This window comes from Pongo pygmaeus, chromosome 19, assembly GCF_028885625.2.
Source record: "Pongo pygmaeus isolate AG05252 chromosome 19, NHGRI_mPonPyg2-v2.0_pri, whole genome shotgun sequence".
In the NCBI taxonomy this organism is placed as follows: domain Eukaryota; kingdom Metazoa; phylum Chordata; class Mammalia; order Primates; family Hominidae; genus Pongo; species Pongo pygmaeus.
In genome coordinates this window covers 59,549,071-59,573,880 of record NC_072392.2, presented here as the reverse complement: position 1 = coordinate 59,573,880, position 24,810 = coordinate 59,549,071, and the positions used below count along the sequence as shown (strand labels likewise).

The following is a 24,810-nucleotide window of genomic DNA, read 5'->3' as shown; positions in this document are numbered from 1 at the left end:
TTGAGAAACAAATGAAAATGTATTGAGAAGTACATAGAGAACAATGTTAAGGGGGCTGTGGGGAAAAAACAACATTTGGAAGATAACTGAAGGAAATCATAGAGGAAAAATAGTACAATCTAATTTTTCTTCCTAACTGAAAGCAAAACTACTTTTAATACTATTAAAATAAGAATTTATTATGATCTCTCCATGATACTACCATTTTTTCAATCCCAACAATCATCATCACATCCCAGAGCCATCTCATGACAAGAGCCTTCTAAATACTAATTGCCTGAACACTGAAGAAAATTAATATCTGATACTAAGGTGTAACTTATTTCTCTGTAATTAAAAAAAAAGGGGGCTGGGCATGGTAGCTCATGCCTGTAATCCCAGCACTTTGGGAGGCCGAGGTGGGTGGATCACCATCAGGAGTTCAAGACCAGCCTGGTCAAGATGGTGAAGCCCCATCTCTACTAAAAATACAAAAAATTAGCTGGGTGTGGTGGCGGGCGCCTGTAATCCCAGCTATTCGGAAGGGTGGGGCAGAGAACTGCTTGAACCTGGGAGGTGGAGGTTGCAGTGAGCTGAGAGCGCACCACTGCATTCCAGCCTGGGCAAGAGTGAGACTCCGTCTCAAAAAAAAAAAAAAAAAAAAAAGGAGGCTTTCTGTTCTTGAATATTCAAACTAGACAGGACAATTTTAACTGAAGCTGTTCTCACAACCCTGTTTTTCAGCTATTATAAGTTTGTTAATGGACAAACATGCTCATAACTGAAATTTTAATATTACATAAAAGTATAATTCTATAACCTGCAGAACTAACATTTGAGGCATTTTTCCTAGTCCTTTCAATGCTTAGTTTTTATTACATGTATGTAATCTCATTTATTGAAGGCTTACTAAATACTGAACCCTGTATTAAAACACTTTACTGTCTTGTCCTTCCAAACATCCTGACACTCAAAAGTTAAGTGATCTGCACAGGGTCATAGCTAGAATTTAAAAGCTGCTACTTACATCTCAGATATGACTCCAAAGCCCAATCTTTACTACAAAACTGCAATACCTGCTTTCCCTCTCCCCCACTTAGCATAGTTTCAGCATTTCCTAGAACATTAAAAGTAATAATTTATTGGCAACTTGACCTCTTATTGTATACATACAACATGATTTATTTTCCTATTCACCTAGTACTAGCCAAATGTGTATGTATATTGCTATTATAAACAACCCTGTGATTAACATCTTTGTATCAAGATCTGCCTCTACTTTGAACAGTTTCCTTATTGCCAATAGTTATTTTTAAATAAATAGTTATTTTAAAGGGAAATTGACACATACATATAACACACTCACACAAAACTGGCAAGTAGCAGATAAGTGCTCTTCTAATTTCAGTTTCCTAGCTTTCATGTAGAATGAACAATTATAGTAATAAAGGCTGAAGGAAAACAAAGATATTATTGAAATACAACAGGGACAGTCTAAAACAGCATCAGAAAGCAAGTTCATGCTGTTCAACATTAGCAGGCAAGGGAAATAGGGAAAAAAAATACGCAAAAGTGGCTATCACAGAAAAGCCAGCTTATTACTTCAGGTTTTGTGGGAGACTACAGGTCACATAAAAGCAGTCTCAACAATAATGTGACCACATGTGCAATCAACATTTACAAAATGAAATCACATACAATGTATAATACAGATGTTTTGCCTATACTTTAATTTACAAAGCCACATACCGAATGACTGAAATGTACATAAACATTCTTTTATAATAGACCAGAACATCTACATTATCATGACTTAGAAAAAGAAAACAGATGCAAAATAGTGTTAAGAGACTTTCTGGCCTGAAATTACAAGACTAAGTGTGTGTGTGCATGCGTGTGTACATATATTTAAATCGTTTTATTCCCATTTGATCCTTTTGGCTGAACTTTATTCATATATTATCTGCCCTTCTTCTTATAGTCTCTCTCATGAAAGACATCATTATCCAGTCATTGAAGCCAAACCTCCTTCACCAGCCCCCAGTCTCTAGACATCAAGGGTTAACAAGACATCTTCCTAAATTTCTCTGGAATTAAGCTCTTCTCTGTTAGAATTTCCTTTCCAAGTCCATTTCTTCATAAATCTGGCATGTGAGATTTGAATTGCTCTGCCGCAGTTTTCTCTTCTTTAGTCAGTGGTGACAGCTAGAAAATAAATGATAAAATCTTTATTTCAAAAACCTTCAAAGACTGTTAAATCAGTTTAGTTAACTTCTGCATTGTCACACCAATAAATGTTTCCCTAAGTTTATACTATGTATGTAATCACAGATTTAGAAAGGCAAGGGAAAAAACAGATACTTGGCTATTTATATACAAGGTCCTATGATGTTTGAGCTTGTAAAGAACTTGCAATTAAGTTGAAGAAACAAGACCAAGAAATCAAACAATTTAAGGATTATAGCAGAACCAAAGAAGTCATGTTTAGATGCCATTTTCTAAAAGTATAGTCAACCCTCAGTATCTGTGGGAGATTGGTTCCAGGATAACAAAATCCACAGATGCTCAAGTCCCTTATATAAAATTGTGTAGTATTTGCAAAGAAACTATACACATCCTCCTGTATACTTTAAATCATCTCTAGATTACTTATATACCTAATACAATGTAAATGCTATATACATAATTATTACACTGTTGTGGAAGGAATAAATGATAAGGAAAAGTCTACAGATGTTCAGTACAGATGGAACCATCTAATTTATTTCCAATTTTTTTTTTTCTATTTTTGAAACGGGGTCACTCTGTCGCCCAGGCTGGAGTGCAGTGGCGCAGTCGTGGCTCCCTGCAGCCTCAACCTCCCGGGCTCAAGCAATCCTCCCACCTCAGCCTCCCGAGTAGCTAATTTTTAACTAATTAGTACACTAATTTTTAGCTGGGCATGGTGGCGGACACCTGTGGTCCCAGCTGCTCGGGAGGCTGTGGTGGGAGGAGCACTTGAGCCTGGGAGGTCGAGACTGCAGTCAGCCCTGATGGTGCTACTGCACTCTAGCCTAGGCAGCAGAGCAAGACCTCATCTTAAAAAAAGAAAAAAGAGGCCGGACACGGTGGCTCATGCCTGCAATCCCAGCACTTTGGGAGGCTGAGGTGGGTGGATCACTTGAGGTCAGGAGTTTGAGAGCAGCCTGACCAACATGGTGAAACCCCATCTCTACTAAAAAACACAAAAATTAGTCGGGCGTGGTGGTATGCACCTGTAATCCCAGCTACTCACGAGGCTGAGTTGGGAGAATCCCTTGAACCTGGGAGGCGGAGGCTGCAGTGACCCAAGATAGCACAACTGAACTCCATCCAGCCTGGGTGACAGAGCAAGACTCCGTCACAAAAAAAAAGAAAGAGGCCGGGCACAGTGGCTCATGCCTGTAATCTCAGCACTTTGGGAGGCTGAGGTGGGTGGATCACCTGAGGTCAGGAGTTTGAGACCAGCCTGACCAACATGGTGAAACCTCATCTCTACTAAAAATACAAAAAATTAGCTGGGCATGGTGGCAGGCACCTATAATCCTAGCTACTCGGGAGGTTGAGGCAGGAGAATTGCTTGAACCCGGGAGGTGGAGGTTACAGTGAGCCAAGATTACGCCATTGCACTCCAGCCTAGGCGACAAGAGTGAAACTCTGTCTCAGAAAAAAAAAGATAAAGAAAAGAAAATGTATTATCATTCCACAATAACTTCAGAAAAAGGAAAGACTTCTGAGCTGACTTATTTAGCAACTGAACAATGTAAGGACTCAATTTCTTCCATCTCGCAGCTCTAATATCCTGGATGGTGCCTTTACCCTCAAGCTGACAGCAAATGGCTTTAACGGTGCTAGGTATCACAACTCTACACAATGCCCAGAAGAAGAAAAGAAGCTTTCTCTTCTCAGGGTTCTCTCAGCAGCGAGTAAAGTCTTCCTAGTTACCTACTTCCAGACTATCCTTACTCACATGTCATCTGGGTTACAAACCCATTCCTCAACCACTGTTAGTTAAAAAATAAAGTCCATTCCTTATGCCAATCAGATGCACCCCTGGAGCTGAGGATGGGGCCAGATTCATCTCAGGCACATCGCTATGAGGGACAACACACATCTCAAGAAAGTCAGTATAGTCATGTGTCACTTAATGACAGGAATACGTTCTGAGAAATGCATCGTTAGGCAGTTTCATCGTGTGAACATCACAGAGTTGTACTTACACGAACAGAGATTGTATATATACACTCAGGCTATATGGTATAGCCTACTGCTCCTGGGCTACAAATCTGTACAGCATGTTACTGTACTGAATACTGTAGGCAGTGGTAACACATGGTATTTTTATATCTAAACATCTGAACATAAGAGTATAGTAAAAATACGCTATTATAATCTTCTGGGACCACTGTCATATATATTCGGTCCATTGTTGACCAAAACGTCATTATGCACTGCATGTCTATACTCTGGTAGGCAGGAAAGGATAACAGATACTGAGAAAGAAAAACAGCCAATAGCATCCACCAAAAGCAGGTAGCAGCAAAAGAAGAAGGGAGGCTGAAGGGAAGTTGTAAGGGACTTTCACAGAGCACCAACAAACAGGCTGGCTGAAACAAAGGGTTAGTGGGGAATTAATAGGAGGTACAACCTGAAGAATCAAGTAGTTACAATTCTGCCAACTATATAGGTCATCTCTAGAGAGACTGCCAAATCTGGAACACCCCAGACCTACAGAATCAGAATCTCTAGGGCAGCACTGTCCAATAAAACTTTCCATGATGCTGGAAATATTCGTTATCAGCACTGTCCAATCAGTAGGAAGAACTTAATGTTCATCTTTCATTTAACTACCTTAAATGTAAATTTCTTTTCTTTTTTTTTTCGTTCTTTCTTACTTTTTTTTTTTATTTTGAAGCAGAGTTACACTCTTGTTGCCCAGGCTAGAGCGCAATCTCAGCTCACTGCAACCTCCGCCTCCCAGGTTCAGGAGATTCTCCTGCCTCAGCCTCCCGAGTAGCTGGGATTACAGGTGCCCGCCACCACGCCTGGCTAATTTTTTGTATTTCTTTAGTAGAGACGGGGGTTTCACCGTGTTGGCCCGGCTGGTCTGGAACTACTGACCTCAGGTGATCTACCTGCCTCAGCCTCCCAACGTGCTGGGATTACAGGCATGAGCCACTGTGCCCAGTCTAAATTTAAATTTATATAGCCACATTACGTTATGTAAATAGGACAGCCCAAATCTAGAACAGCCACAGAACCTATATGATTCTGATATGCAGCTGGTTCCACTGATCAAACCAACATTTGCCCAACATGTTCATAAGGATAAAATGAAAAACAATCATACATCTTACTACAACCCAGTAACAGGATTTCCTTCTTCTACCTCAAAAAAAGGAAATGTTATTCTGACAAGACTTGGTATTTTCATTTTGTTTTTGTTTTAGAGACAGAATCTCGTTCCATCGCCCAGGCCGGAGCGCAGTGCTGCGGTCATAGCTCACTGCAACCTCTTAACTCCTGGGCTCAAGCAATCGTCCCACCTCAGCCTCCCAAGTAGCTGCGACTACAGGTGCACACTGCCATACCCAGCTGCAAGACTAATGAATCCACATTGCTCCTTGTGATCACTACAAAAGCTTTCAGACCATCTGTTTAATAAATTCTCAAAGAATTTTTCCAGGAATTAAAGTCAAGTTAACCAGTCTAAAGTTTGTAGAAATTTTTCTTCTTTATCACACATATTTTGGAAGATCATAGAATACCACATATTCTACTTTTAATGCCTTTTTAATTTTCTATTTATTGTTATATATGTTTTGGGTGTTTGTTTTGCTATTTTTTGTTTGGGTGTAAGTTTAGTCCCTTTTTTCTTTTGATGAGATCACCTTTATAATTGAGCATATTTAAACTTCAGTTTAAATATGAGGGCACGGAGGCTCACACCTGTAATCCCAGCACTTTGAGAGGCCAAGACAGGTGGATCACTTGCAGTCAGGGATTCGAGACCAGCCTGGCCAACTTGGTGAAACCCCATCTCTACTAAAAATACAAAAAAATTAGCTGGGCGTGGTGGCGCATGCCTGTAGTCCCAGCTACTTGGGAGGCTGAGGCAGGAGAATTGCTTGAATCCGGGAGGTGGAAGTTGCTGTGAGCCAAGATCGTGCCACTGCACTCCAGCCTGGGCGACAGAGGGAGACTCTATCTCAAAAAACAAACAAACAAACAAAAAAATTAAATAAATAAATAAATAAACCTCAGTGTCTTTTGTCTTTTTTTCTTCTTTTGTCAATGTCTTAATATCCCCTAAGAAAGATTACGAAATTAGTATGTATTCCCTTTCTCCTACCTCCTTTTCTGTTCTGTATTTATTATTTAGTATTATCAATTCAGGTGTTCTTTTTGAATATTATAAATTCAAATACATTTTCTACCCTTCCAAATGAAAAACCACTCTTTGATAAAGATTATAGCAAGATAATACCTGAACAGATACACATTCTGTTATCTATAAACAAAGCACTATTGGTTCCAAGGAGACTTTATCCTTTTCTTGTCCTTCTTGTTCCCCAAATAATTTTAAAGCCCCTTTAAAATAACCTTTTGGTTATTTTAGAAAATTTCAGAGGCCTTAGCTCAATCTGCCTTTGGCTTTTTTTTTTTTTTTTTGAGACAGAGTCTCGCTCTGTTGCCAGGCTGGAGTGCAGTGGCAAGATTTCGGCTCACTGCAACTTCCGCCTCCCAGGTTCAAGCGATTCCCCTGCCTCAGCCTCCCGAGTAGCTGGGACTACAGGCGTGCAACACCATGCCCAGCTAATGTTTTGTTATTTTAGTAGAGATGGGGTTTTACCATGTCAGCCAGGATGGTCTCGATCTCCTGGCCTCGTGATCCTCCCTCCTCGGCCTCCCAAAGTGCTGGGATTACAGGCGTGAGCCACCGCACCCAGCCTCTTTGGCTTTCCTAACTAATTTCACAGGTTTGTCCCTGTGACCTTTTAATATTTGAAATTTATTTACAAATTGTACCTTGCAAGTCCTTTAAACTCTGGGCTCATATAACTGTTTTTGGTTATCAGCTCTACAGATGTCATTCCCATTCACATTTGGATGATAAAAATTTATCAATATTATGGTTTGTTAATTAAGCCTCTCTTTTAAACATCTCTCAGAAGATTAAGTTTCATATCTGTATTCCCTCTGAACTTTCTACTACTATCTCATTTTTATTTTAGTTTATTTTAAAATTTTTTTGGGACAGTCTCACCCTGTCACCCAGGCCGGAATTCAGTGGTGCAATCATAGCTCACTGCAGCCTCAAACTCCTGGGGTCAAAGGATCCTTCTGCCTCAAATAGTTGGAACTACCAGCATGCACTCCCATGCCCAGTAAATTTAAACTATTTTTTTCTTTTTTTTTTTTTTTTTTTTTTTTTGGTAGAGAGAGGTTCTCACTATGTTGTCCAGGCTAATCTCAAACTCCTGGCCTCAACTGATCCTCCTGCCCTGGCCTCCCAAAGTGCCGAGATTATAGGCATGATCCACTGTGCCCAGCATACTACCTCATTTTTAAAGCAATAGGTAAAAGACTCACTATATCCAACATTTCCCAATTTGGTCATCATTGATTCTAAAATATGACCACCTCTTTCAAGTTTTATAACTTTTAAATCATTTCTTCTTGTTTGCCATAACTTGATCCAAAGTAAAAGCTCCCTTAGTTTTCAGCCTTTGACATAAGTATTGTTCATTTCAGGTATTTCTTCAACTGAAGACCTTTACAGATACTCAGATGACTGAAATCCTCTATCACTGGCTGGACATGGTGGCTCACGCCTGTAATCCCAGCACTTTGGGAGGCCAAGGCAGGTGCATCATTTGAGGTCAGGAGTTCGAGACCACCCCGGCCAACATGGTGAAACCCTCTGTCTACTAAAACCACAAAAAATTAGCTGGGCATTGTGGCAGGCGCCTGTAATCCCAGCTATTCCGGAGGCTGAGGCAGGAGAATCACTTGAACCTGGAAGGTAGAGGTTGCAGTGAGCCGAGACCGTGCCATTGCACTCCAGCCTGGGCAGCAAGAGTGAAACTCCATCTCAAAAAAGAAAAAAAAGAAATCCTCTATTACTATATAACTACTTTTATGTACTAATTTGTAGTCTCAAAAATATACCATCGATTTATTATATCCAGTGGGGGAAATTTGTAAATATTCAAAATACCATTTTTCTCTTTGCCCTCTCACCCAAGTTTATTCTGTGCTTCAATAAATTTATGGTTCTATACAGATATGTTGTCATGTACATCTGGAACTATACTTAATCAGCTATTTGTTTCCCAAGAACAAGGTTATGTGCTCTATTCTCAGGCACATATAATGAAGAATGTGTGATTTGAGATGATTTATAAAAGCTTATCATATACATACTTCTTTTTGCATTTAATTTACTAGCATGTGACACAACCCTTACTGTTTTAAATTCTATCTCCCTATTACCTCTATTCCCTGTTCAATTGCCCTTCCTTCCTCCACCATTCATCTCCTTGTGATATAACAGATACACCTAAGGTATCATTTTATCGTTCTAAGCAGATATTATTCTATTTTTTCCCCTCCATTTGCAATATAAAGTATTCTTGATCAAACTGACCTGGGCAATTAATCTTTCTGATTTACTCTAGCTACAAGCCCATAATACAAAGTATCTTAAGCCAAAATTTAGTGTAGAGTTGGCAAATAAATATCACATATGCAGCCCTTCTTCCTTCCCATGCTCGTGGCAGACAGTGCTATTTTCTGCCATGCCCAGACACAGCTCCTTGATACAGCACTCTAAGCAACCATTTTCTAGACATCTCAGTCTCACTAGTACTTACAGGAACCAGCTAAGCTGCTAGATTTAATAAGTATTACCAAGTTTTCTGCCATGCTTACATAATTCAAGACAGCACACTTCTTTATTAACCATGTCAAGTCCAAATGCTTATTTTTAAATAAACAGAAATAAGAGCTATTATACTTCAGGGTATCAGGAAAATCTTTCAATAGTTCAAACTGACTGCTGAGTTTCAAAATTTAAGTTACATCAGGTTTAATTTTCAAAGCTACACTCAGAGCTAAAGCTAAACAAATCTAACCTGTCAACTGAAAGCATTACCTCCAGGTCTGTTTGCTTCTGTAGTTTTTGTATCACATTCATAGTCTTATTCACAGTAGCACAAATGCGGCTCTTAGTCTCTTTCTGCTCAACAGCCACTGGTTTAAAGCGGGCATACAAAGTTTGATATCGAGACTTTATCGCTGACAATTCCTTTAAGAGTGTAACTGGATTTTTCTACATCAGGAAAAAAGTTAACATGTATTAAATTATGAAAGATTAAGCTTTTTAAGAATTAAAATACTGTATACATACAACACATTCTACCATTCATTTAATTGAACACTGTTGAATATTTAATTATGCAGCCACATGACATCAGATGGGAGGTAGGGAAGAGAGAAAAGTATAAGACCTAGATCCTATTCTCAAGGAATTTATAGCCTAGGTACAGAAATAACCCACCAAAAAAATTAGCAATATTAAACAGCAAATAAAGGTCACCTTAGATATATAAAATTTGATGGATAGTTCACAATAATAAATTATACAATATTTCCAAAATACAATTCTAAATGCTATTCAGAAGAAGATAAAAGGCACTATTAGTATTTGTTCTTAAAGAATAAGGCAACTTGAAACTACTTATAAAAATCTTTTTTTTTCTTTTTTGAGATGGAGTCTCACTCTGTTGCCCAGGCTGGACTGCACTGGCGCAATCTCGGCTCACTGCAAGCTCCACCTCCCGGGTTCGTGCCATTCTCCTGCCTCAGCCTCCGGAGTAGCTGGGACTACAGGCGCCCGCCACCACGCCCAGCTAATTTTTTGTATTTTTAGTAGAGACGGGGTTTCACCGTGTTAGCAAGGATGGTCTCAATCTCCTGACCTCGTGATCCAGCCGCCTCAACCTCCCAAAGTGCTGGGATTACAGGCGTGAGCCACTGTGCCCGGCCAAAATTCGTAAACATACTATCATGGGGATGAAGTATGTATAAATATCAATTTACTTATATACATATAAAATATAAAATTCATGCCAACCCAACTGTATTTATAAACTATGCTGGTTTTCCAGATTTATTTTGTAATATAAATTACCACTATTCCATAAAAAACATTTCAATTGGGCCCCTTCTGCCACTTGGTAATTCTTTTAATTTTTTTTTTAAAATAGATACAGGAATCTCACTGTGTTGCCCAGGCTGATCTTAAACTCCTGGCCTCAAGCAATCCTCCTGCATCAGCCTCCCAAAGTGCTAGAATTACAGGTGTGAGCCACTGTACCCTGCCAGATTTCTTTTTTTATGATTAGGTAAGATTCATATATTTTCAGGCCCCACCAAGTGACAGCACAATTAATAAAAAGATCTATACCATAACTGTAAATTTTTGCAGGTTAGAAAAAATATTCTGAAACTTCCAGGTGATAGGTAAGGGACTGGGGTAGGCTGAGGAGGAAAGCACAGACAAAGGATCAGGAATGAGAATGGCATCCATTTTTCAACAGCAACAATAGAAGCTAGAAAACCACGAAGTAATGATGTTAAAATTAAGAGAAAATCTCCAATCTAGAATCCTATATTCAACCAAACCACTCATCAAACAAAGGGTTAGGCCGGGCGGGGTGGCTCACGCCTGTAATCCCAGCGCCTTGGGAGGCCGAGGCGGGTGGATTGCCTGAGCTCAGGAGTTCGAGACCAGCCTGGCCAACATGGTGAAACACCGTCTCTACTGAAATACAAAAAAAAAAAATTAGCCGGGTGTGTCGGCATGCGCCTGTAGTCCCAGCTACTCGGGAGGCTGAGGTGGGAGAATTGCTTGAACCCGGGAGGCAGAGGTTGTAGTGATCCAAGATCACGCCACTGCACTCCAGCCTAACCAGAGTGCGACTCCATCTGGAAAAAAAAAAAAAAAAAAATCCCAGAAAGACAGCAATTCAAGAAGCCTATAGAGCAGGAGTTCAGATGGGAGCAGGATAGAGACACCAGAAAGGGGTCAGGCGCGGTGGCTCACGCCTGTAATCCCAGCACTTTGGGAGGCTGAGGCGAGCGGATCATGAGGTCAGGAGATCGAGACCATCCTCGCTAACATAGTGAAACACTGTCTCTACTAAAAATACAAAAAATTAGCTGGGCGCGGTGGCAGGCGCCTGTAGTCCCAGCTGCTTGGGAGGCTGAGGCAGGAGAATGGCATGAACCCGGGAGGCGGAGCTTGCAGTGAGCTGAGATCGCGCTCCAGCCTGGGTGACAGAGTAAGACTCCATCTCAAAAAAAAAAAAAAAACCAGAAAGGATAGGATGTTTCCATGGGACAAAATGAAACTTAAAGAACATGTAGTGTGTCTGACAATATTGAGAAGAGTTTTACAGTCGTTAGAAATGTCTGAGGCTCAATTAGTGATAAGTATACAGAAAAACTAAGCAGGCTGGGGCATGGTAGCTCATGCTTGTAATTCTAGCACTTTGGGAGGCCAAGGCAGGAGGATCGCTTGAGGTCAGGAGTTCAATACCAGCCTGGGCAACACAGCGTGAAACCTCATCTCTACAAAAAAATAATTCAAAGGCCGGGTGCAGTGACTCACGCCTGCAAGTCCCAGCACTTTGGGAGACCAAGGGGGGCAGATCACTTGAGGTCAGGAGTTCCAGAACAGCATGGCCAACATGGCGAAACCTCATCTCTACTAATAATACAAAAATTAGCCGGGCGTGGTAGCACACGCCTGTAGTCCCAGCTACTCAGGAGGCTGAGGTGGGAGGATCACTTGAGCCTGGGAGGCAGAGGTTGCAGTGAACCAAGATCGTACCACTGCACTCCAGCCTGGGCGACAGAGCAAGACTCCATCTCAAAAAATAATAATAATAACTATTATTATTATTATTTTTTAAATTAGCCAGGTGTGCTGGCACATGCCTATGGTGCTAGCTACTCGGGCGGCTAAGCAGGGAGGATCACTTGGGCCTGGGAGGTAGATACTGCCGTAAGCCATGGTCACAGAGTAGCTGGGACTACAGGTGTGTGCCACCACACCCAGCTAATTTTTGTATTTTTAGTAGAGATGAGGTTTCGCCATGTTGGCCAGGCTGGTCTAGAACTCCTGACCTCAGGTGATCTGCCTACCTCGGCCTCCCAAAGTGCTGGGATTACAGGCATGAACCACTGCACCCAACCTTTAAATTGTTTTTTGTAGAGATGGGCTTCCCTATGTTGCCCAGGCTGGTCTCAAACCCCTGCACTGCAGCCTGGGCGACAGAGCAAAACCTTGTCTCAAAAAAAAAAAAAAAAAGAAAAGAAAAGACAAACTAAGCAAATGGAAGGAAAAAAAGAAAACAATTATTAGCTCTAGAAAAATAAGTTGTGAAGAAAGGAAAGCAGACACAGTATTCAATAGGGCTTATATAAAAGAAATAGTTACAGAAATTGTGAAGACAGGAATAAATATGGGTAGTAAAGTATTTAAACTTTATCTTCCATAGTACGAAATTCTTTTTTTTTTTTTTTTTTTTTAAGAGTTAGAATTGGCTGGGCGCGATGGCTAATGCCTGTAATCCCAGCACTTTGGGAAGCTGAAGCAGGTGGATCATGAGGTCAGGAGTTTGAGACCAGCCTGGCCAACACGGTGAAACCCTGAATCTACTAAAAATACAAAAATTAGCTGGGCAGGGTGGCATGTGCCTGTAATCCCAGCTACTCAGGAGGCTGAGGCAGGAGAATCGCTTGAACCTGGGAGGCAGAGGTTGCAGTGAGCTAAGATCATGTCACTACATTCCAGCCTGGGCAACAGAGCAAGACTCTGTCTCGGAAAAAAAAAAGTTAAAATCTTACTCTGTCACCTAGGCTGGAGTGCAGTGGTGCAATCATAGCTCACTTGAACTACTGGGCTCAAGTGATCCTCCCACCTCAGCATCCCAAGTAGCTGGGACTACAAGCGTGAGCTACTACACCAGGCCTATAGTAGGAAATTATTATTAATGATAACAGCTAACGTATAGCACTTACTCTGGACTAAACAGTTATATATGTTAACTAATTTTATTCTCTCTCAACCTCTGAGGTAGGTAGTAATATTCCCATTTTACAGATGAGGAAATTAAAGTACAGAAAGGTTAACTGACTTGGCTAAAATCACAATGCTAATAAGAGGCAGAGCCAGGATGTGAAGTATAACAGTTCGTATCCAGGAAATTAGTAGATGTTTCAGATCAGGAAAAATAAAAATGCAGTACAAGCAAACCATTCAGAAATATAAAGGAAATACCATAAGACACTGAGATGAGTGGTATCCTTCTTGAGGGTGGGAGTGTGAAGCATTATTCTTTGTAATTATAAGCTTTATATTTCTGTAACTCTTCAAATATATTCAAGAATTTGACAAAAATAAAAGTTTAGGCCGGGATGGTGACTCACATCTATAATCCCAACACTTTGGGATCCCAACAGGAGGATCGCTTGAGCCCAGGTGAGACCAGCCTAGTAAACATGGCAAAACCCCATCCCTACTAAAATACAAAAAATTAGAACCAGGTGTGGTGGCACACGCCTGTATTCCTACCTATGCAGGAGACTGAGGTGGGAGGATCACCTGAGCCCAGGAGGTCGAAGCTACAGTGAGCCATGATCATGCCACTGCACTCCAGTCCGGGCAACAGAGTGAGACTCTGTCTGGGAAAAAAAAAAAAAAAAAAAAAATTTAACATTGGGAGGGAAATTGGTAGGAGGGAAGAAGTCATCTTCCTCAAGAGGTGATCATAAATTATGTAACTTAATTATAAATGATCTTTAGGTAACTGGAATGTAGCTCAGTAGTGAAATACCCAGAGATCTGTACGTATTAATATAACTCAGGAGAATGATGAGTTCCCCAAATACAGATTCATACAGGAAAAAATAAAAGTGACAAGAACTAATCCTTGAGGATCTCACAAAACTAGGAAAGGAAAGTTGGTATAACGAGCATAAGAAATAAATGGCCATAGAGCTAAAAGAGAGGACAGGGTAGTTGGGCAGCTACCCATTATACATGTTTTTATGACATTAGCTCGATCAATAAGACTGACATGGCAGTGAGTAATTTAGGACAACATGATTTGCATTTATGGCCTGTTTATGACAGGTTAGGACTGTGTTTAGGACTTAGCACCATACCACGAAGGAAAAAACTGCTGGGCGCATAGCCTGTTTTATTTGAGTAACTGGCTCTTGGGAACCACTACATTTTTTTTTTTTTTTTTGAGATGGAGTTTCGCTCTTGTTGCCCAGCCTGGAGTGCAATGGCGGGATCTCAGCTCACCACAACCTTCGCCTCCCAGGTTCAAGCAATTCTCCTGCCTCAGCCTCTCAAGTAGCTGGGATTACAGGCATGCACCACCACAACTGGCTAATTTTGTTTTTTTGTCTTTTTTTTTGTTTTTTTAGTAGAGATGGGGTTTCTCCATGTTGGTCAGGCTGGTCTTGAACTCCTGACCTCAGGTGATCTACCCACCTTGGCCTCCCAAAGTGCTGGGATTACAGGTATGAGCCACTGCACCCGGCCAGGAGCCTCTATGATTCTTTTATTAGTGTTTGTAAACTGTGCTGCACTTTAGTTAATTTTGTGCCTATAATACTTCAATTCATTTTAGGGTTTTACATATCATAAGTGGATGATAAAAGGTTACACGAATGGCTGAGTGAGGTGGCTCACACCTGTAATCTCAGCACTTTGGGAGGCCAAGACTGGCGGATCACCTGAGGTCAGGAGTTCGAGACCAGCCTGACCAACATGGTGAAACCCCGTCTCTAATAAAAATACAAAAATTAGCCGGGATAGTGGTGGGTACCTGTAATCCCAGCTACTCGGGAGGGTGAGGCCAGAGAATCGCTTGAACCCAGTGAGCCGAGATCATGCCATTGCATTCCAGCCTGGGCGACAGGGCGAGACTCCGTCTCAAAAAAAAAAAAAAAAAAATGGTTACAAAAATACATAAAAATACTCTGCTAATGATAGTGCTGGTGATGGGAGAAAAGAAAAGCCAATATATGAACAAAAAGCTCAGTTCAATTAAGTCTTTTGAAAGAAACAAAAGGAAATGACTTATGTTACTAAGCTTAAAAGAATCTATAGGGAAAATGTTCATAAAATAAAATTATGTTTCTGGAACAAATAAAGTTGAAGAATATAGTAATAGAAACTTATAGTTTCTTGTATCTGTCTGTAAATAAACAAATCCTAGCCAAAAATGTTGACTTTTATGCAGAATTACTGACTGCCTCCAAATCACAAGGGGTACTAGAATGAGGATAATGCAGCTAAACCAAATTATATCTATGGATGTGGGTGTGAGTGTACAAACACACACATACACACCACAGTGGCTGGCACATAGTAATGTTCAATAAATATTTACTACTACTACAACCACCCTGCCGCCAGATAGAGGTATTAGAGGCTACTGCAACTCGTTGTTTACTTTCTTTCCCATTCCTTTACATGTATATAAATCATTAAGACTGATGTTGGACAAATCTACAAAGATTAAAATCATGGCTTTATTCCCAACTATAACACAAAAAAAGGGAGAAAGCAGAGATTTTCTTGAAGTTATTGAATATTACAGGAGTTAAAAAGTCGTATTTCCTCAAAAATTGAAACACAGAATTACCATGTGATCCAGCAATTGCACTTCTGGGTATAAACCCGAAAGTTGAAAGCAGGTACTCAAACAGATACTTGCATACCAGTGTTCATAGTAGCATTATTCACAGTAGCCAAAAGGTGAAAGCAAACCAAATGTCCATTGACAGATGACATTTGGTTTGAATGAATCAATTGATTCATCATTTATTGATGAATCAATAAACAAAATGTAGTACATACACTCCATGGAATATTATTCCACCTTAAAAAGAAAGGAAACTGAAACTGCTACACTATGTATGAATCTTGAGAACATCGTAAGTGACATAAATGAGTCACAAAAAGACAAATATTATATGATTCTACTTATATGAGTCCCTAGAGTAGTCAAATTGATAGAGACAGAAAGTAGAATGGTGGCTGCTAGGAGTGGAAGAAAGGAACATGGAGTTATTGTTTAATGGATATACAGTTACAATGTGGGGAGATGAAAACCTTCTGGAGATTGATGATGGTGATATTGTACAATAATGTGAATGTAGTTAATGCCAGTGAACTGTTCACTTAAAAAAGATGAAGATGGCTATCAGGTATAAGGACATGTGCCTGTAATCCCAGCTGCTAAGGATATTGAGGCCAGAGGATAAACCTAGGAATTGGAGTTCAGCCTGGACCATATTAGCCAGACCCTGTCTCAAAAAAAAACAAAAAAAAACAAAAAAAAAAAACGATTAAAATGGTAAATGTTGTTATTTATATTTTACTACAATTTCTTTTCTTTTCTTATGAGACAGAGTCTTGCTCTGTCGCCCAGGCTGAGTTAAATGGCGCGATCTGGACTCACTGCAACCTTCACTTCCTGGGTTCAAGCAATTCTCCTGTCTCAGCCTCCCGAGTAGCTGGGGTTACAGGCTCATGCCACCACGCCCAGCTAATTTTTGTATATTTAGTAGAGACGGGTTTCATCATGTTAGCCAGGCTGGTCTTAAACTCCTGACATCAGATGATCAGCCTGCCTCAGTTTCCCAAAGTGCCGGGATTACAGACATGAGCCACCAAACCCAGCCCACAATTTTTTTTTTTTAAACTGAGAATGTAAAATGCTTTAGATGCCTTGGAAAACAGTTTGGTAGTTCCTCAAAATATTAAGCATGAGTTATCATATGGCCAGCAATTCTACTCAAAGGTATATACCCAAGAGAAATGAAAACACATGTCCACACAAGAACTTGTAAATGTATGTTCATAGCAGCCAAAAGGTGGAAACAACACAAATGACCACCATCAACTGATGACTGGATAAGAAAATGGAGTATGGGCCGGGCTTGGTGGCTCATACCTGTAATCCCAGCACTTTGGGAGGCCGAGGTGGGTGATCATGAGGTCAGGAGTTTGAGACCAGCCTGGCTAACATGGTGAAACTCTGTCTCTACTGAAAATACAAAAATCAGCTGGTGTGGTGGCACGCACCTGTACTAGCTACTCAGGAGGCTGAGGCAGGAGAATCGCTTGAACCCAGGAGACGGAGGTTGCAGTGAGCTGAGATTGCACCACTGCACTCCAGCCTAGGGGACAGAGCAAGACACCATCTCAAAAAAAAAAAAAAAGAAAGAGAAAGGAAGATGGAGTATAGCCATACAGTGGAGTATTACTCAACAGTAAAAACAAATGAAGTACTGATTGACGCTACAACATGGATGAAACTTAGAAACATCCTAAGTGGGCCAGGTGCAGTGGCTCATGCCTACAATCCCAGCACTTTGGGAGGCCGAGGAGGGTGGATCACCTGACGTCAGGAGTTCAAGACCAGCCTGGCCAACATGGCAAAACCCTGTCTCTACTAAAAAATACAAAAATTAACCAGACGTGGTGGCACACACCAGTAGTCCCAGCTACTCAGGAAGTTGAGGCAAGAGAGTTGCTTGAACTCAGAAGGCGGAGGTTGCAGTGAGCAGAGATAGTGTCACTGCACTCCAGCCTGGGTGACAGAGTGAGACTCAGTCTCAAAAAAAAAAAAAAGAAACATCCTAAGTGAAAGAAGTTAGACATGAAAGGTCATATATTATATGATTCTATTTATTTGAAATGTTCAGACAACAAATCTGTGGAGACAGAAAGTAGATTCGTCTTTGGGAGCTTGTGGGATAGCACGGAAGGGTGGTAGAGAGTAACTACTCATGGGTATGGGGTTTCTTTCTGAGGTGATGAAAATGTTATTGTGGCAATGGCTACAAAACCGTGAATACTAAAAGCCACTTAATTGTGTACTTTAAAGGGGTGAATTTAATGGTATATGAATTATAGCTCAATAAAGCTGCTTTTTTAAAAAGTTGCAGGAAAAAAAATACCCACAGGTGGAACAAAGATGAGAGATGGAAGTCAGAGGAAAAATGGGAGCACTACACGTCAATGTCTTTCAAAACAGTACTTGAAAGATACTGACTAGGTCAGGCATGGTGGTGCACGCCTATAATCCCAGCACTTTGGGAGGCCGAGGCAGGTAGATCGCTTGAGTCCAGGAGTTCAAAACCAACCTAGGCAACATGTTAAAATCCCATCTCTACTAAAAATACAAAAATTAGCTGGGTGTGGTGGTGTGTGCCTATAGTTCCAGGCACTCGGCGGACTGAGGTGGGAGGATTGCTTGAGCCCAGGAAGTCAAGGCTGAAGTAAGCTGAGATTTTGTCACCACACTCCAGCCTGGGTGACAGAGTGAGACCCTGTCTTAAACACACATACACACACACACACACACACACACACACAGTCTTTAAACTGATAAAAACAGATACTACACTTGATCTTAGCCAAAAGGCTGAGAAGCAATATCACAGGAATCTTTAAGACAAAAGAAAGAAAAGAAGGAAGGGGAGGCAGGGGAAGGAAAGGGAAGGAACAAAGGAATGGAAGGGAAGGGAGGAAAGAAAGGAAGAAAAGGAAGGAAGGGGCCAGGTGTGGTGGCTCACGACTAATCCCAGCACTTTAGGAGGCTGAGGCAGGTGGATCACTTGAGGTCAGGAGTTCGAGACCAGCCTAACATGGTGAAACCCCATCTCTACTAGAAAATACAAAAATTTAGCCGAGCATGGTAGCCTGCGCCTGTAATCCCAGCTACTCGGGAGGCTGAGGCAGGAGAATCCCTCGAACCTGGGAGGTGGAGGCTGTGGTGACCCAAGATCACACCCCTGAACTCCAACCTGGGTAACAGAAGGAAGGGAAAGGAAGGGAAGGGAGGAAAGGGAGGGAGAAGAAGGATGGGAGGAAGGAAAAGAGGGAGGGAGGGAGGAAGGAAAAGAGGGAGGGAGGGAGGGAAGGAAGGAGGGAAAGAGGGAAGGAGGGAAGGAAGGGAGGAAGGGAGGGGAAGGGAAAGGGAAGGAAGAGAGAAAAAGAGAGGGAGGGAGGAAGAGAGAGAGAGAGAGAGGGAAGGGGAGAGAGAGAGAGAAAGAAAAAAGAAAAGAAAAGGAAGAAAAAAGAGAAAGGAAAGAGAGAGAAAAGAATAGGGAGCTAGAACAGTACAAACTACACTCCCATAGAATTCCAGCATTCCATGAAATAAACAGTAAAAACTGAACATTCATGAAATTTTCCCAATTTTCTATAAAATGTTAGTTTAACTTGTACTTCTACCCAATCCAAAAAAAATTTTTTTAATTGTATGGAATTTTTTTTTAACTGTAAAATGCAGTATTTCTTGTCTGCTGGTAAGTGCTATCAAAGACAAATATTGGTCAGGCGTGGTGGTTCATGCCTGTAATCCCAACACTTTGAGAGGCTGAGGTAGGCAGATCACTTGAGGTCAGGAGCTCAAGACCAGCCTGGCCAACATGGTGAAACTCTGTCTCTACCAAAAATACAAAAAAAAAAAAAAAATTAGCTGGGCATTGTGGTGCATGCCTGTAATCCCAGCTACTTGGGAGACTGAGGCAAGAGAATCGCTTGAACCCAGGAAGTGGAGGTTGTGATGAGCTGAGATTGCACCACTGCACTCCAGCCTGGGCGACAGAGTGATCCATCTCAAAAAAAAAAAAAAAAAAAAAAAGATAAATATTAATTAAGCCTGATACCTGGGCTTTGGGGAAAAAAAGATAAACATTATTGAATTAGTGATTTTAGTGTTAATGTTAACAGACGATACTTGGAGGTTATTTACTTTCACCCCCATGAACATGTATGTATACTTATACTTAATGATTTTATGACATAAAACAGAGTTAATGTTTCTAATCAACCTAAACTTAAAGTAATTAAATACATAGCTTTATCTAGAAATCACTATTAATAAAATATAAGTAAAAAATCTAATAGTGTATCATTACCTTCCTCAGAGAATATGCTGACTGCCAGGACTTCTCCCCTCAAACTTACTGAAGAACAACTGCCCTAGAGGTAGCTATATTCTCTCTTGGAATTTCAGGGGCTGCCACAGGGGCTTTTACCTCTGAACTCAGGATTATTTTTTAAAGGTTGGGAGAAAAAAGTAGCCACAAATTTCACGAACTATTGGTACTATTTCTCCAGTGTGCTATAACCAAACTTCCAACACAATGCAAGATTTTAAGATTCTATAAACTTAATAATATAATTGTTATGATCTATTACTATTAGGAATGCTATCAGAAAATTCTAAAGTATTCAGTTAAGGCTGATTTTTTTTTAAGCTTATTTATTTCGGAGATTACCTCACTTGCTGAATCAGGATGATTAGTCTTGATTTCATATTCCAGCCTGTATTGAATGTAATCCAGATCAGACTCAGCTTTCTGGAACTAAAGATCAGCACAAATCATTACTGTGTAAACCAAAAGACTAATAGTAAACATGATACTTTATTCTTTTTTTCTCTTTACATTTGTTAGTATTTCAATAAGTGATACATATTCATTTGAAAATGTGGAAATAAAAAGTATATAAAATATCCATTATCCATAATAACTATGTTCTATGAAAAATTTAAAAAGTAGTTAACATTTTAAAGTCATTTCTCTATGCCTCTCTCTTACATTTTGAGCCAAAATCAAGATACTGAGTAGCCATTGTCAGATATTAATACAAAAAACTAATAATGACTTCAAGAATTTCCTAGGGTCACAGAGACTCTCCTCAGTTAGGCAGTGTTTTTCTACCTCTGGCAGAAAATACACTTCCGATTTAAAACACAGAACAAATTTATTTCAGGAATACTCACATTGTTACCTTTATTTGCAATCCCATTGATCAGAGAGCTACAACTATGTGCCACTAAAATTAAGAGGGCTTAAAGAGTCACAAATTTCACAAGAAAAGCTACATATGATATGGGAGTAACAGTCTGAATAACCCCAATTTACTGAAGCTGGGTGCCAGCATGGGAACTTGATCTGTAGTAAACCTTGAAGGAAGAAAAAAGGGGAGAACTACTACCCTGAGGCCATTATGGATATAGGATGCCTGAATTAAAGTGAAAAGTTACATTTAAAAATATCAGTATTGGCTGGGCACAGTGGTTCATGCCTGTAATCCCAGCACTTTGGGAGGCCAAGGCAGGTGAATCACCTGAGGTCAGGAGTTTGAGACCAGCCTGGCTAACATAGTGAAACCTCGTCTCTACCAAAAATACAAAAATTAGATGTGCATGGTGGCGGAAGCCTGTAATCCCAGTTACTCGGGAGGCTGATGCAGGAGAATCGCTTGAACCCCAGAGGCGGAGGCTGCAGTAAGCCAAGATTGCACCATTGCACTCCAGTCTGGGCGACAAGAATGAAACTCCATCTCCATAAAAAAAAAATAAGTATTTGGGGCCAGGCACAGTGGCTCATCCCTGTAATCCCAGCACTTTGGGAGGCTGAGGCGGGCGGGTCCCTTGAGCCTGGGAATTCAAGGCTAGCCTGGCCAACATGGCAAAACCCCATCTCTACTAAAAATACTAAAATTAGCTGGGGATAGTGGCATGTGCCTGTGGTCCCAGCTATTTGGGTAGCTAAGGCACTAGAATCAGTTGAACCAAGGAGGCGGAAGTTGCAGTGAGCCAAGATTGGCCACTGCACTCCTGCCTGGGTAACAGAGCAAGACTCTATCTCATAAATAAGTAAATAAATAAATATCAATATTTGGAATACCATGCCGTTATTGAAAATGATGGTATACAAAAAAATACTTAAGGGGGGGCTTTCACATTTTACTCTATTTCTGTAGTATTTGTAATGAGCAGCTATTTAACCTTTCAAAAGGTCATTTGTTTTTAAAATGATAATGTATAGACAGATTTGACATGACACTATATTTATGACTCATTAAATACAAAAACAGCCTTGAGTATGTTATGGCCTCTTTTTGTAAAAGAGATGTATACATATAGAAAGTTGAGATGGATATATGACAGTGTTAAAAAGAATTTTCTTTTTCTTTTTTATGAGACAGGGTCTTGCTCTATAGCCCAGGTTGAAGTGTTGTGGTACCATCATAGCTCACTGCAGTGTCAAACTCCTGGGCTCATGGGATCCTCCTACCTCCTTCCGAGTGCACCTGGGACTACAGGCACATGCCATGGCACCCAGCTAATTTTTGATTTTTTATAGAGACAGGATCTCATTATGTTGCCCATGCTGGGCTCAAGCAGTCCTCCCACCTCAGCCTCCCAAAGTGCTGGGATTACAGATGTGAGCCACCATGTCCAGCCTAAAAGTGGTTTATTTCTGCAAGTGGTATAATCAATGAATTATTCTTAACTTCATGAAATTCTGCATCTTTTACAGGACCTTAAAGCATATATTGCCTTGAGTTTATCAGGGATATAACCATCCTTAGAGTTTACTACAGAAAGGAAAACATGATTTCCACAGGCATGGTCTCCTATTCCCATCCCAAAACATAGGAGGCTGTTTGCAGGGCGGGTGCTGCTCTTATTATGATCACTGAACTAAAGATTGATTCTCAAAATCCTGAAGCCTTAGTGGAAGGGGAAAAACTGTTAAAAACAGTTCTCAGGTCTAATAAGAAATGATATACAGTTATTTTTAGTATATAAAAGGTTCTATTAGGACCCTACTTTCAAATGCAGAGTAAGACAAAATGGCTGTCAGAAATTCAAATGCTTCCAAAGTCAGAAGCTGTCATCAAACAGAATTTCAGAAATAAACTAGTTTCCATCACTAATAATTTCTCTTATCATTGACCTAAATTGGAATGGAAAACTCTGCAATGACCAAAATTCTATCTCTATAGCCAAAACGTGGGGGGAGGGTACAGATAAAAGAAAAAGTTTTTGTTTTTAAACGTATTTTCCAGGTCAATATCTTATTTCTATCTCTAACATCAGGGAGTTGCTCTAAGCCAGAAAAATTAATATTGGGTACATAATTACAAAGTGTGTTTAAAATGATTTCCAAAAAGTGGAAGTTTTCATTTATCCTCTATACTTGTCAGATGAGATGCCACGATTAAATTAATCAATAATTACAACTCCTTAAAAATACTAATGTTTGTGTCTGTGTGTGTATTAAGAAATTCCTATTTGCATAATTTCTCATACTAAGATATACTTAGGGATTATCTTTGCCTATAAATAAGAAAAGTACACTAACCCATAAAACATGTGGATGGAGAGAATGAGGAGAGACCAGGAGCCAGAGCAAATCAAAGTTAACAAAGGCTGTGAGCACTCAAGACCTGATTTTGTTTGTCTTAATTACTGAACAGACCAAAATTCCATAGCTTTTTTCAATGAGTTATATAACATTCTTAAGCACAACTTTAAATACGAGTCTTTAAAGCTTGTTTTAGTCATTTAATTTACCATAAATTATGGAATTTGTGGCTCCAGAGATTCCCAAGATAGAATCTCTATTCTAGAAACCCTTAACATGTTTATGAAACAAAGTATTAAACTTACATATTTTTTAGCATAATCTCATGTAGTTCCTTGAACGGTAACTTTCCTTTTTTTTTTGGAGGAGTCTTGCTCTGTTGCCCAGGCTGGAGTACAGTGGCACAGTCTTGGCTCACTGCAACCTCTGCCTCCGGGGTTCAAGCAATTCTCCTGCCTCAGCCTCCTGAGAGCTGGGACTACAGGCCTAAATTGTCCTAAATTTGGCAACTGAGACCTCCAGGGTTTGAAAGATTTTTACAATAATCTAACATATATGTCACAAAACATGATGAGTTTGGGGGACACAAAACTCCCAAATGTAGACTATATTCATATATATATTTTTGTCATTTATTTTTTTTGAGACAGGGTCTCACTCTGTCACACAGGCTGGAGTGCAGTGGCAACATCTCGGCTCACTACAGTCCCAACCTCCCAGGCTCAACAGATCCTCCCACTTCAGCCTCCCAAGTAGCTGGGACTACAGGCACGGGCCACTACGCCTGGCTAATTTTTGTATTTTTACTAGAGACGGGGTTTCACCATATTGGCCAGGCTGGTCTCGAACTCCTGACCTCAAGTGATTGGCCTGCCTCAGCCTCCCAAAGCGCTGGGATTACAGGTGTGAGCCACCAGCCCGGCCTCTTTTTAAGAGAGATGTTTCCACTATGATTTCCTGCAATACCTAGGGGCCCAAAATGTGTTAATCATCAAATGGTACCAAAAAGAGGTGGTTTCTACTTTTAAATAACTTTTAGTTTAGGAAGATACCAAAGAGTACCCTTCTAATCAATGGTATGATGAAATCAACTAAACTGTATTTTTTTTTTTTTTTTTAGAGGGAGTCTCACTCTGTCATCCAGGCTATAGTATAGTGGTGCGATCTCAGCTCACTGCACCCTCCACCTCCCGGGTTCAGGCAATTCTCCTGCCTTAGCCTCCGAGTAGCTAGGATTACAGGCACCTGCCACCACACCCAGCTAATTTTTACTCATTTTAGTAAAATGGGATTTCACCGTGTTGCCCAGGCTGGTCTCAAACTCTTGACCGCCAGTGATCTGCCATCCTTGGCCTCCCAAAGTGCTGGGATTACAGGCGTGGGCCATTGCCCCCAGCCTAAACTGTCAAGATTTTTTGCAAGACAATTATTAAACATAGCCATCATTACAAATTAAATTATATAAATTAGCCGGGCACAGTGGCTGAAAAAATATTTTCCACCACGCCCATCCTGAAAAAATATATTTAAAAAATATATTTT

The 24,810-nt window shown here is 40.4% G+C and overlaps 1 protein-coding gene and 1 pseudogene across 2 annotated transcripts in view; both read right to left on the bottom strand.

Annotated features, from left to right (window-relative positions):
- SKA2 (spindle and kinetochore associated complex subunit 2) overlaps positions 1–24,810 on the bottom strand; it is a 64,103-nt gene continuing 39,293 nt past the window's right edge. Inside the window, exons 3-5 of one of the 2 annotated variants that reach the window (XM_054457930.2) lie at positions 20,386–20,472; positions 9,155–9,331; positions 1–2,184 (exon numbers count right to left, since the gene is read on the bottom strand). In XM_054457930.2, coding sequence (XP_054313905.1) covers positions 2,116–2,184; positions 9,155–9,331; positions 20,386–20,472 — 333 coding nt within the window. In that variant the 3' untranslated portion in view covers positions 1–2,115. Of the gene's footprint in view, positions 2,185–9,134; positions 9,332–20,385; positions 20,473–24,810 lie in introns of both variants that reach the window. The other variant, XM_063655656.1, reaches the window with a different exon arrangement.
- LOC129018567 (U2 spliceosomal RNA) lies at positions 18,359–18,533 on the bottom strand (annotated as a pseudogene).